General features: G+C 35.2%; 1 protein-coding gene across 1 annotated transcript; it reads right to left on the bottom strand.

Moving 5' to 3' along the window:
- Positions 1 to 4,723: 4,723 nt before the first annotated feature.
- Positions 4,724 to 12,238, bottom strand: LOC123686150 (putative gustatory receptor 28b). The gene is made up of 4 exons (XM_045626152.1): positions 11,869 to 12,238; positions 11,629 to 11,697; positions 11,485 to 11,574; positions 4,724 to 4,906 (listed from the first exon to the last, which is right to left on the bottom strand). The coding sequence occupies exons 1-4, from the start codon at positions 12,202 to 12,204 to the stop codon at positions 4,754 to 4,756; spliced, it is 648 nt and encodes a 215-aa protein (XP_045482108.1). The 5' UTR covers positions 12,205 to 12,238; the 3' UTR covers positions 4,724 to 4,753.
- Between the last annotated feature and the right edge of the window lie 908 nt (positions 12,239 to 13,146).

Genomic DNA, 13,146 nt, shown 5'->3' with positions numbered 1-13,146 from the left:
TTAACAATAGTATACTACATCTCATCACTGGATTCCTCACAAGGAATTGTCAACTCAGGAAGCACCGCATGAGAAAAGGTCTAGCAGAAATTGACGAGTGTAGATGAGGGAGAAACTCCGGATCACCTGATGACGGAATGTCTCGCCATCACTGGCCAACGCAAAATCTGATTTGAGCAAGAATCTTGTCCAGATACTGGAGTACATTAGAACTCTGGAACTGGAAGGCGAGCTGTTAATTACGTAATGTGGAGAATAGCTCTGATGGGGACACAATAGTCCACTAAGTCACAGAGCAATGGAATCCCCTTTGATTAAATCTAATCTAGTGAATTTTTAACATAACGGTCGAATGGAAAACGGCCTGAATGCCCATAAAAATCGGCATTTCAGGGTGAATAATTCAATTGAGTTCAGTCCAGTCTCCGATAATCTACAACATATGTGCAACACTTGCACCGATATACCTCCGACAACGAGAAGAGCAAAGATTAAAGATTCCCACATCTGTTCACGAGACCGACGAAAAAGTACCTGCAACCGAGCCGCAACGACCCAAGTGACCAACGACCCTCAAAAAACGATTAGACAAATTATCATCTCCTTCATACAATAACATAGACTAGTTATTTTACTGTTTTTTTTTTATTTGGTCGGAATTGAAAACCGGTGGGAGTTTTGTTTCAAAACTCTCTTCGATATTGTCACCAATTTCCAACAACTGTTTATATACAGGGTGGCCATTTGAAAACGAAACAGACGAGATTACAGACGAAATAAAGTTTTTCGATAGAAATGCTCGGACAGATCGATTTCTGTTTCGAGGGGGACAACTTAAGATGTAGGTTACGGACGCATAGCGCTTCAACCCTTGCTACTACAACCCTCACCCCCAAATTTTGAGTAGGGAAGATGGGGTGAGTGATACCTCATTTGAAAGGTATTTTTATACTGATTTCAGCACAGTAATTGTTTTTTCATTTTGTGCATTAGTTCTCGAAATATTCTTAACTAAGTATTTGAAAATGAAGTGGTGTTTTCATGGCACTTGTAGTAATCGACATTTTGAGCTTCAAAACAACCATGACTGTGGCTTCCTTCCTAACTAACTAACGCATGAATATTTCGAGAACTAATGCATAAAATGAAAAAACAATTACTGTGCTGAAATCAGTATAAAAATACATTTCAAATGAGGTATCACTCACCCCATCTTCCCTATTCAAAATTTGGAGGTGAGGGTTGCAGTAGCAAGGGTTGAAGCGCTATGCGTCCGTAACCTACATCTTAAGTTGTCCCCCTCGAAACAGAAATCGACCTGTCCGAGCATTTCTATCGAAAAACTTTATTTCGTCTGTAATCTCGTCTGTTTCGTTTTCAAATGGCCACCCTGTATAATGTATTTATTGTATGATTATTGTTATGAAAAGTATTGTTGGAAATAAAGTATATTATTATTGAATAAATTGTATAAGTGTTATACCTTTCTTTTAATTCTCTTATTTATCCTTGGCCTTATGAGAGAGGCCTGTTATTGATGCTTCAGGCGCCAAAATTACTCGTGGCAAACCCTAAATCTTAAATGGGAAGAGGGGTTGAGTGAAACGTCGTTTAAATAAGTTGTCTCAAATAGAGTCATCTCAGAACGCTGTGGTTTCGAGAGTTGATGAGATGACTAACGATATAGTAAAGATTAAATCTACTCTATCCGCTGCTCCCGATAGACTACCAGCTTTATGTTCTTTGGATTCCGCAGAGATTTTAGAGCGAGTCAAACGTTCTTATAACATTTTGCTTAAAAATGTACCTGAATCTGACCCAGAGGAGGGTGACGCCGACGTGGCTGTCAAGATACTGGAATCTATTGATAACTCTATACAAAGCACGATTATCAAGATTTCCCGTATTGGAAAACGTAATCCATCCCACTCACGTCTGCTGAGGGTTTCCTTTTCGAACAACGGGGTTGTGGGAATATTGCTGAGAAAAAAGAAGAAGCTTCTCAATTCTGGAGATTTCAAGCGCGTACTAGTTTCTGATGACAAGACTCCTCACCAGTTAGCAACTCTGAGTCAGCTTCGCCTTGATTTGAAGGAGCGCGAAAGGTCCGGAGAAAGGGACTTGACAATAAAGTACGTCAGGGGAGAGCCAACAATTGTATCCCAGACTCCAGAAAACTGAGTGGTAGTAGTGCCATGCATGAATAGAGTTTTGTTTATACTTACATTCAATCTCTCCATTCGAAATATCATGAACTTCTCTCATTTGTTAGAGTGCATGGTCCATCGCTCATTTTCATTACTGAATCTTGGTTGCATACTGATATTTCTGATTCTGTAGTCCTTATTCCGAATTACCAATTATATATATCATACGATGGATGGTGTACTCGGCGGTGACTTTGTATATTTACCTTTATGCTTTTTGGTTTACTTTAGTTTAGTTTAGTAATGTACTTCTGTTTAATTTAATTTTTTTTTTCCATTTCTGAGCTTTTATAGGTTACCAACCTCAGCTCTTATTCCATGTAATAATAATAATAATAATAATAAAGGTGATTCGATCACCTTTTCTAGAATTCCATACACTTTATTCTTTTTTGTTAGTACTTCCCCCCTATTTTTTTTTTTTTTTTTGATGTGCCTCACCACATTATACTCTCACTAGCCGCTACTGAAATAATGTAGAGCTGATTTCACAGATTACCCTTGAGAGGGATTGCCACCACTTGGCTTTCAGCGTATCAGTAAAACTTTGGTACTCATTCATTTCACCTTTGGCGCTCCTGCGAGAAAGAAGATAAAGTAGATGGCAGCCCTGTGCGGTTGTCGAAAATTTTTTTCGAAAAATGATAGTTTTACCTCTTTTATAATGATTTTTGGTAGGTTTCTTTGTACGGATATTTTATAAATTTATCAATGTTTTGTACATTGTACCTATATATCATCGATTTTTTTTCATTCCAAAATAAAGAATATTTACTTTCTGAAATGTAGATTATTGTTCAAGGAAATTATGTGAAAACCTCACGAAAGACTGTGATTTGTAAGACGAAATATCTCTTATTTCGTTTTGAACTGAGCAGCCCATGGTGGTGTTCCCTCTTGAATCATAAACTTAACAAAGCTTGGCTTAGACTAAATAAGGCCTGCTTAGTTCCATTTTTTTAGTATAGTCTGTTAATAATAGACCGACCACCTGAGAAAATTCCTTCTATGATTCTTCGGTTTTGGGTATTGTGTTTGGGCATTGTGTAGATCACGAAACTGCTTATTGTAATATTTAAAAATAATGGAGCGGATAGCAGTGACGTCATGAACATTCCCGCCGACGGTTTCGTTTTTCGTTGATTACATCGCAACCATTAGGTCTATTTACTTGTGTATAGTGTCGTTTGAAAGCTTATTAAAATAAGTTGAAGAACATCTTATAATTTTTCAAATGACACCAAGAAATAGACTTTATGGTTGCGATGTAATTTAACAAAAAACAAAATCGTCGGCGGCCATGTTTATGATGTCACTGCTATCCCCTCCACCATTTCGAAACATTACAACAAGTTGTTTCGTGATCTACACAATGCCCTGAGCAAATCCATACATGTTGTAGGTATACAGAAGAGATAACGACGAGATTTGTTAATTTTGAATACTTGGTTCGGCAAAAGTGACATTATCTTCCATGTATTAAAGGTTACATATTACGGAAGCACTATTCGGGATCATATAGGAAAAATGTATTTGGAAAAAAGTGATATTTGTAGCATGAGTATTACAAAGATCATCAAAGGTTGTGTATTTTCTGGAATGAAAGAATGCAATATAATTCAAAAAATACACGAATTAGATTTTTTAACATATACAGGGTGTCCCATAAGTGGCACGTCACAGTGACACCGGAGGTAGGTCAGCTAAAGAGGGACCTAACCAGCCTAACATGACCCCAGTAAAAGTTGCATGGTTTTCGAGTTATTACCAAATTACATTTTTTTAGTGAATTTTCACCTTTTTTAACATTGTCAGGGTCAGAATTCTGCTGGAAAGCTCTCGAAGCTTATTTTTTTTGTTGTAATGGAATCTTAAATAGTTATTTAAGATGACATGAGTATGATTCTGTCAAAAAGTTATGTGGATTTCCGTAAATTGATGGATAAATCTTGATTTCAATTGCTAGCAAAACGAGAACTTCGACTTTGGACACCTGCTGTGAAAAAAAAATCCTTGAAACAAAACGAGCAAGTAACATAAAAAAATTGGGCATTTTAGACACATTTAGAAATGGTACAATACACGAATCTTATGCCCATAAAACTAGGTATTTTCATCATTTCCAGCAGAATTCTGCCCTGACAATGTTAAAAAAGGTGAAAATTCACTAAAAAACGTAATTTGGTAATAACTCGAAAACCATGCAACTTTTACTGGGGTCATGTTAGGCTGGTTAGGTCCCTCTTTAGCTGACCTACCCCCGGTGTCACTGTGACGTGCCACTTATGGGACACCCTGTATAGCTGACGATTATTATGACTTAACCTATTACCTGATTCCGGCTTGACATCGACTTCTGGCACAAACTGTATAAATACCCAGTTCTGTAAAGATTATTCAATAAAAAAAAATAATATTTCATCTATATTTTATCTGATTTTTTTTTAATATGCATATATATGTTCACATATATGAGTTTTTACAAATATAAAAATCATTTATGTCCACACAAAAACATTACTTATAATGATATATTTATTGAATCTTCAATGAAAATTCATTGCATAAGAACTAGTTGTATTCGCTATCAACGAAAAAGTATCATCTGAAGAAGTAGTTGTATCAACCATGACACTTTTACGACTCCCTTGATCAAATTGAATGAAAATTACCAAGTACGTCGTCACTGCACCCACTATCTGAAAAATTTAACGATATATGAAATATGTTTTTCATTAGGATTAAAACTGATCCTATACTCAATCCTATATTGTATACATATACATTGTGGCGGCTTCTCAGAAAGCTCCACATCGCAACAATAAATACAGCACTCGGTGGCCTAGAGGTTAAGAGTGTAGACTCACTCACCGAGATGCGACAAGGTGCCGGGTTCGAGTCCCGGCGGCTCCCGATAATAATAAATTCCCCAAGCGTCTGTGACACGGCACACACAAATATACCAAAGTCACACTGATGAGTCCGGTGTGTGTGCCAGGGACGAAACGCATAAGTAGGCATATGTGAATTTCTACAACATCATATACTTGTGCCACCCCCTCAGAACCGTATCTAGTGCGTGGCAAAGGTGGCACTTGTCACGGGCGCGAAGTCTGCAAGGGCGCCCAAAAATATCAGGATTAATTTTCCATGTGAAACTGAAATTATTGATGCTTTTTATAGTTTGATAAGAAATTTATATATCATGTTGCACATTGTTGAAAACGGAAAAAAGCTATTTTATTTTTTATAGAAATTGTTATAGTTAACAATAAAAAAACCATAAGTTTGTTTTATAACTTCAAAACTGATGGAAATAAAAAAACAAATTATTACACAAGTGGATTCTACTGAAAAAAGTGCCTGTAGGGTGTTCTTGTTTCATGTTGATAGCACCAATAAGTAATGAGAATTTTTCATTCCGCCTCATGTTCCAATTTATAGTTTAAAAACAGTTGAATTTATAATTCACCATATTGATTCTCTCAAGAAACGAGCCCTAAAATGTGTCACTTATTTTTTGCCAGCTCAAAGGAGTTCTGAGATTCCCTCACTAGACAATGATTTTGGACACCCGATAAAAAAATTTGGATTCCTGTTATGAGAGCTAAATGAGTTACTTGGAAGTATAAAAATGATATTTATATATAATTATCTGTGTCCAAATATTCACACATTTACTTGAGGAGTTTTTTTCAAGTCTTTTATTTATTTAAATTCAACACAAACACTACACTGTTTACTATATTATATATATGTTCATTTATAGTGACTCTTTGCTAGTCTAGCAAAGTCACCCACAACACGCTAAAATTGTCAGTTCGCATTAAAAAACAAATCCCAAGAATTAATATATTTTCTCAATGAACATTATATAGATATAATGTCACTAAATGAGACTAAATTAGATTCTACTGATAAATTTTCAATAAGGGGTTATTATATTCTCAGAACTGATCGCAACAATAATGGAGGTGGCGTCGCATTGCTTACTAGGCAAGGAATTTCCTTTATGGAAATACAAAAAATACGATGTTCTATAGAAAATATAGGCATCTAACTAGAGAACAAAATTTTTATATTCTCTTTTCATAATTTCCCTTTTAACTATATAGCTCAAAGACGATTGAATCAATAAATTCATAAATATCAACGATATCTCTAATATTTTCGGTGATTTCAACGTCCGTCATACTGCCTGGGGACAGATCTTCCACCCTATTTGAATATCACGATACATAAACTAAATACAAAAAACAATAGCCTATGGAAAATGAGTAAAACTCTAAAGACAAGGATCAATAATAGCAAAAGTATTCGAAGAATCTCATTACATAGTTCTAAGTGAGGAAGGTCAGGTAGAAATAGAAAATACGGTCAATGAATATCTCTCAAATGATCACAGCGAAAATTACGGAACATCCAATAACTTCCCCGAAAGAATTAAAGGACCTCATCACGAAATTAACAAACAAAAATCCTCAGGCCTGGACGAAACGATAATATATTATTCAAAAACTTACCTAAAAAAGCCATCGTTCAACTAATATTTATCAATCAATAATTATCAATGCGATCCTCATGCTTTCATATTGGTAAAATTTTTGGAAAAAGTGTCTTATAATACTTATACCAAAAAAAGGAAAGAATCATAGCCATCCCACAAGCTATAGACCAATCAGGCTATCAGTAAACTAGCAGAAAAAAACTGTCCTGGATCGACTTCATAAATCTTCCAAAAAATCAAATATACAGAACACTTATCAATTTGGTTTCAAGAAAAAACACAACAATATACTTCAAATTTCAAGAAATGTCACCGATATCATAACGAATTTCAACAAATCGAAAAATACGGTAATGCTGCTTTTAGAAAAGGAGAAGGTTTGGCTCAAGGGTTTATTGTTCAGATTGATCGAACTTGAAACACCACCATCCTTGATCATTTTTTACATTCTTACTTAAAAAACAGAATATTTGTGATTAAAGTCCAGAACACACTATCCCAATCAAAAAACATCGTCGCAGGTGTCCCACAAGGCTCAGTCCTTGGCCTCATACTTTTTAATATTTACATTAATGATTTTTCAGAATATTCTAACACCAAAATTATCTATTCTATTCACTATTCTTTGATGACGCAGCTATTTACTTTTAGCCGCACTACGCCCAAGCGACGAACTTGAAACAACTTACTACAAATTCAAAGATTTTATAAGAAATGGAAAATCACCTTGAACGAAAGCAAAACAGAACAAATTAGGTATATCCACCCGAAAATTCACCAAAAATAAGATATTTACTCCCCTAAGAATAGACAAACATTTAATAAACCCCAAAAGCTCTGTTGTCGATTTGTGTCGTAGCCGATGCGGAAATCGTACAGGTATGCTACAATGGTACCATGCCAGGTAGTGAGGAAGTGCCACAATATGCGCCAGGCCTTAAACCTAGAGTACAATGGCCTTTTGGTTCTTCTTCCTCAATGGTTCACTGCCTGTTGAAAGATTTGCTGAGGTCTGGTTAAAGAATTTTCTTTTCATCTATTCATTAGGAATTGCTGGTGTCCCAGTTTGGATAACAAAGGACTGCGTGTTTGAATCTATTTTTCATAGCTAAAGAAACTAAAACGAAGACGATTATACCGTCATATTTCTATTATCAGGTGATATTTAGCTGTGGTCTTATGATTGCCGAAGCTCTTCTTCGCCAAACATTTTATTAATTTTCATCTATCCAGTTTGTCCGCTTTACTCGTTTTAACAGCTTATTTTATTTCTTTCATTTGAGCCATCATTTGTGAGTTGTGATTTCGTGTGTATTAGAATCCAAAGAAAATGAATGTTAAAAAGCAATAACGTGTTTTAGTGAACCTGTCAAACGACATAGTGAAAGGAACTTATACCAGTATTCGCAATCTCCTTAGTTTATACCCGAACTTTTCCTCCATGTTCGAAAGCAACTTGGCGATACTGAATAACCAGTCAATGCTTTACACACTGATTGAACCTATTGTAACTTGAATACAAACAGCTTTTTCGACGCAAATTGGAGTTTGCGCCTTGATAGTTGTTCCCTCCCGAGAAAACACCTCCATACTCTGTTAAAATCTCTAAAATAATTTTGACGGTTTCGATCTATACCAGTCAGCTCTAACAAACCGTTTCCTCCTCAGAAAGCTAAGCGATAAAATTTTATTTTCACTGTTGACACTAACAGCTTAGCATGTTTCATTCTATTGTAAAAAAATCAAGTAGAAGTAGAAGATACCTACCTCTTCATTGAATTCATTGAAACAATCGATTATGCTCAATTATGGATAAATAGTTGAATTTGAGCCAATAGTCCAGTCAACTTAGAAATTAACAGCGGAATTTGAGATATCCAGTTATGAACTTGTATTTTGACCTCCTTAGGGCCGGTATTATAATGGATGGTTGACCTTCGCTTGAGTTCAACCGAGCGTCAACTACCAAAATTCGTATTGTAAACGTCAAAACGTAGGTTGAGCTCAGACTCAATTGGAAGTTGACCCAACTGGTGGAAAGAGTAGAGGTTTTGTCTCGAACCGACGGTTGATGGCATTTACCGTTGACGAATATATAAGATATAACCTTACTTTCTATGTTTATTGTTCATGACTAGATTATGTCTAGAACTAGAATTCAATGTTCTTTTATAGTTTCTAGACATCATCTAGTCATGAACAATAAACCAAGAAAGTGAGGTTATATCCTCATCTCATACTATTGCATAGAAAGACTCTTTGGTGAATGGAAGTGTTGTACAAGGTGTCCAAAAAGGGTATCGGGTATTTGTAACTTCGATAAAACAAAAACTAGTTACAATTAAAAAAAAAATTATTGTTAATTATTACAGCATGAAGTGGAAAATTATTTGGAAAAGATTATGTTATCTAAATGGTGACCGTTACGCTGCTGGCACTCTTCTAATCGGGATTGAAAATTGGCGATCACACGCTGACACATAGCTTTCGATATTGCTGCCATTTCTGACCTTATGTTTTGGTTCAATTGGGTCAAATTCATTGGATTATTCTCATACACCTTACCTTTAATGTACCCCCATGCAAAATAGTCAAGTGGACTAAGGTCGGGGCTTCTGGGAGGCCAGTTGATGTTACCCCTACGCGAAATTACCTTATTAGGGAATAATTCTTCAACAGCTACCATTGCTTGATTTGTTGTATGGCGAGTGGCCCCAACTTGTTGAAACCACGTTCTTGAATTATCATCTTGAAATTCCAGTAACTCTGGACCCAAAAAGTTTCGCAGCATATCGCAATAACGGTCACTATTTACATTGAGTGGTTGGCCTCGTCGATTTTCATGAAAATAAGGACCGTTTCTTCCTCGCGGACTGAACGAGGGCGTTCAAATTCTTGAATTTTTATCGTCGCACCTGTATTTTCGAACATTCGGATCCATTTTCTAATGGAGTCATCACTTGGTGCATGGCGTGTACGATATTCCTCACGATATAAACGTTGAGATTGTTGAGAAGCTACTATTGAATCACCGTTGCGATAATACTCTCGTGCGCAAAAAGCGCGATGCGTTCCTGGGTACTGCTCCATCGTCACTGAAACTCCAAAAAATTGCGGACATCACGATCCCCTTCACAATACCCCCCGTCACTCATTCTTAAATGCAGCGACAAAACAAATACCCGATACCCTTTTTGGACACCTTGTATATTGTAAAAAGATGAAGATATTCTGTGCCAATATTCTATGACCACAGAATATCGAACAACCTCGAGATGAGAGAGATTAGGTCCTTCTCGAACTTGCACGTGTACAGACAACAAAACAACAGCTACATATAAATTAATAAAATAAATAAGTTCACACAGAAAGTGTCTTTAAATATATAAATATATAAAGTGATCTAAAACATGAAGAGAAGTTCTTTCATAAGAAATACGGTAAAAACTACAAACAACAAAATTGCCCATTGTAGCACGTGCTATATTGCAAATATTTCAATAAAATAAAAGAATTTAATCCAATGGATGATCCCAAATTAAGAGTAGAAATTGAGGAGATTACTCGAATCAATGTTGTAAATGGGGGAGATCGTAATTCACGGAAGGAATTTATCTTATATTTTTTGAACTTACAAAATTAAATGCAAACATGTTTTTTGAAATAAAATTATAGCATTTCAGTTTTTTCTTCTGAATGTCTCTTTGATTATGTATTCATATCATGTAATATCAACTGTATATGGATTATACATTCATGAATGTTTTATTGTTATTTATAATGCAAGAACCCACAATTTCATTTTTCCCGAATATAGATTAATCATGACGGAGAAAGGCCACTATTGTGCACTACTCGATCTCGAATAAATTGTGGCGACGAAAAGCAATTACACATAATGTCTATGTCTAGCCGAAATTGTCGTCACAATACTTGATATAAATGTACCTGCATTAGTATAACAATGGTCTTTCGTGGTACTTGTGCATACAACTTTCTCATTCATAGGGTTCTCAGAAAGATACAATAGAGAATATCTTTCCCCTACCCTAATTAGTGTACAGGCATCATGATACCATTGCGCAGGCATACAACTTAGAGAATAAGAACAGGAAGAAGAAATTCACGGTGTACAGTATGATTTTATGTTTGTAACCCAGGTAAAAAAAACTGGGAAAAAGAGAGTTCAGTGGAGTAAGTTACGAGGTTGAGTTAATAGAGTGTTCAAGGATGTTTCCAAGTACTGTACCTCAATAAAGTTCTCGTCTGCCGTCCATCAGTTTTTAAATAATCCCCCCGAAAACGCGATAAACCAAAAAATAATACTCAATGAGAAATGTAAATTATTGAAAATGAAAATGTATTTATCATTGATTAATCATCTTTATATGGCGTGTTTTTGACAGGGACTACCTCAATTAATACTCTCCCGAAAACGATTCAACGTATAAAAACTTGTGAAACAAAAAATGTAGGGACTTTTATCTTCTATAGTAATGACAATAAATAGCGAAAAACCTAAACAAAATGAGAAATTTTCAAAATATTCACCAAAAAAATCGCTTTCATGAACTTTGACCTTAGATTTTAAAAGTTGCGGACATCCTACCATATGGAGGTAAGTAGGTTCTGAGACAAATTTCAGGATGCCCAAATACAAATTTATACGAGTTAAAGCTGGGTATTTCAAATTCCGAGACTAGTCCCTGCTCTTCACGAAGGAAGATGACTGGTTTTTTAGAATGATATGAAATTTAAGTTTATGCTTACTGAATAGCTGAGGGTATAATCAATAACAAAGTATCCCATAGCAGAAAACTCTATCTTTTGATGGAGCATTTGTAAGGAATATGTTTGTACCTGTAAAAGAAATGTAACATATTTGAGATTTCATTCCTTAACAATACTACTCACATTTTCTTCAAGTGAAATATTGAAATTATTGTTCCTCATATCATGTAAAATAGCAGCTGTTGAATTTGCCTGAAACACAAAGAAAAAAATATTGGTGAATTGTAGTAATGAAATTTAAGCAACACTACTATAGATACCTAACACTTGTTCTAAGGAGGATATCATTACTTCATTATTGCAAAGTAATGAATCAAACTGAGGAATACTTTATCTCAGCATGTTCTGTTTTCTAGAACTCACATTATCACAGACTTCTACACAAGAAGTAACCAACAGTTGTATCTCCATCATTTCATCCAAAGTCCAAATGAGCGGAGTTATGATGGCAAGTGGAGTTATATTATTTTCTGCGAGAATAACATACAAATAATATGTCTGAAACAGAATGTTACAAACTGAAACAGCAATCGAAGTCAATTGTTGAAATCCAAAAGCATCATTCAGAATCCTCATCCTTTGGCATAGTTGATGGTGTTGTCGACACATAATCGAAATTCCTTCCGAAATAAGATCCTCATGTATCAGATGATTGAAGATTATTTTATCCTTGGTTGCTTTCTTGAAGATTTCTATCATTGTATCGTTCACCTTCTCGAACCTTATTGCAAGTTGTTTAACATAAGAAATAAATTGGTATTTCGTCAAAGCTTTTACAGATATAACTCCAAATACTGTTAACGATTGCAAGAGGTCTAACTCCACAAGAATAATCATTATTATGCTCCTCATCAGAATCGAACTGAACATCAAAATCATGAGACTCACGTTATCCTTTTTCAAATGTTTATAATCGATTTTTGCATTATATCTAAGAAGAATCATGTCGATTTTTCCAAAGGACACCAAACTGGAGGAAATCAATTTTCTCATAGAGTAATTTCCAGAGAGGATGCAAAATACCAAGAATACCATTACAGCAATCAAAATACTGAACTTGCTGTTCGCATCTGCGAAAAGAGAGGTCATTTCTATCAACAAAGTGACCATTGTGTATCCTCCAAGCAAAACATAAAGGCTACAAAAGAGAGAATAATATATGAAATCGTGTTTGTCGTGTACGATGATCAGTGAGCCTTCTTTAGACGTGGAAAAAGTTATTGGTTCAAGACCGAAGAATTTGCAAGCCCAATGGATACATTTGATGGACTCGTATATTTCTTCGAAAGTCGATTGTGGATATTGGGCGCTGAAGTGTGGCGCGAATTTATGCCCTTTGACATCAAGCATGTTGGTGATAATATTTTTTTTCGATATCTAATATACCTTATATCTTTTCGAAGTCATTTGAAGTTCTAATGTTATTAGATCTTTAAAAATTCATGTAACTGATAATCGTCAAAGATAAATAAGGTGATAAGGAAATCGATTCAACCTACAAAGTGAACATGAATTGGTAAATTATAATTATGAAAGCGAAATAGGAGCACTTCTGTAGATGACAATATTTTAATCGTATTTTGAAAAAAATGTCCTCGTACATTTAAAGAGGTGGTTTATATCCAATCCAATTCCTTGCTT

This window comes from Harmonia axyridis, chromosome 1 (genome assembly GCF_914767665.1).
Source record: "Harmonia axyridis chromosome 1, icHarAxyr1.1, whole genome shotgun sequence".
Lineage (NCBI taxonomy): Eukaryota > Metazoa > Arthropoda > Insecta > Coleoptera > Coccinellidae > Harmonia > Harmonia axyridis.
Note: the sequence above shows the minus strand (reverse complement) of the source record. Positions and strands in the feature narration are given on the sequence as shown.

Coding starts and splice junctions, on each gene's coding strand:
- LOC123686150 (XM_045626152.1), bottom strand. CDS start 12,204: ATGATAGAAATCTTCAAGAAAGCAACCAAGGATAAAATAATCTTCAAT. Junction 11,575..11,628: donor ATATTTCACTTGAAGAAAAT/GTGAGTAGTATT, acceptor TTTCTTTTACAG/GTACAAACATATTCCTTACA. Junction 4,907..11,484: donor ATTATACCCTCAGCTATTCA/GTAAGCATAAAC, acceptor TAAATTTTTCAG/ATAGTGGGTGCAGTGACGAC.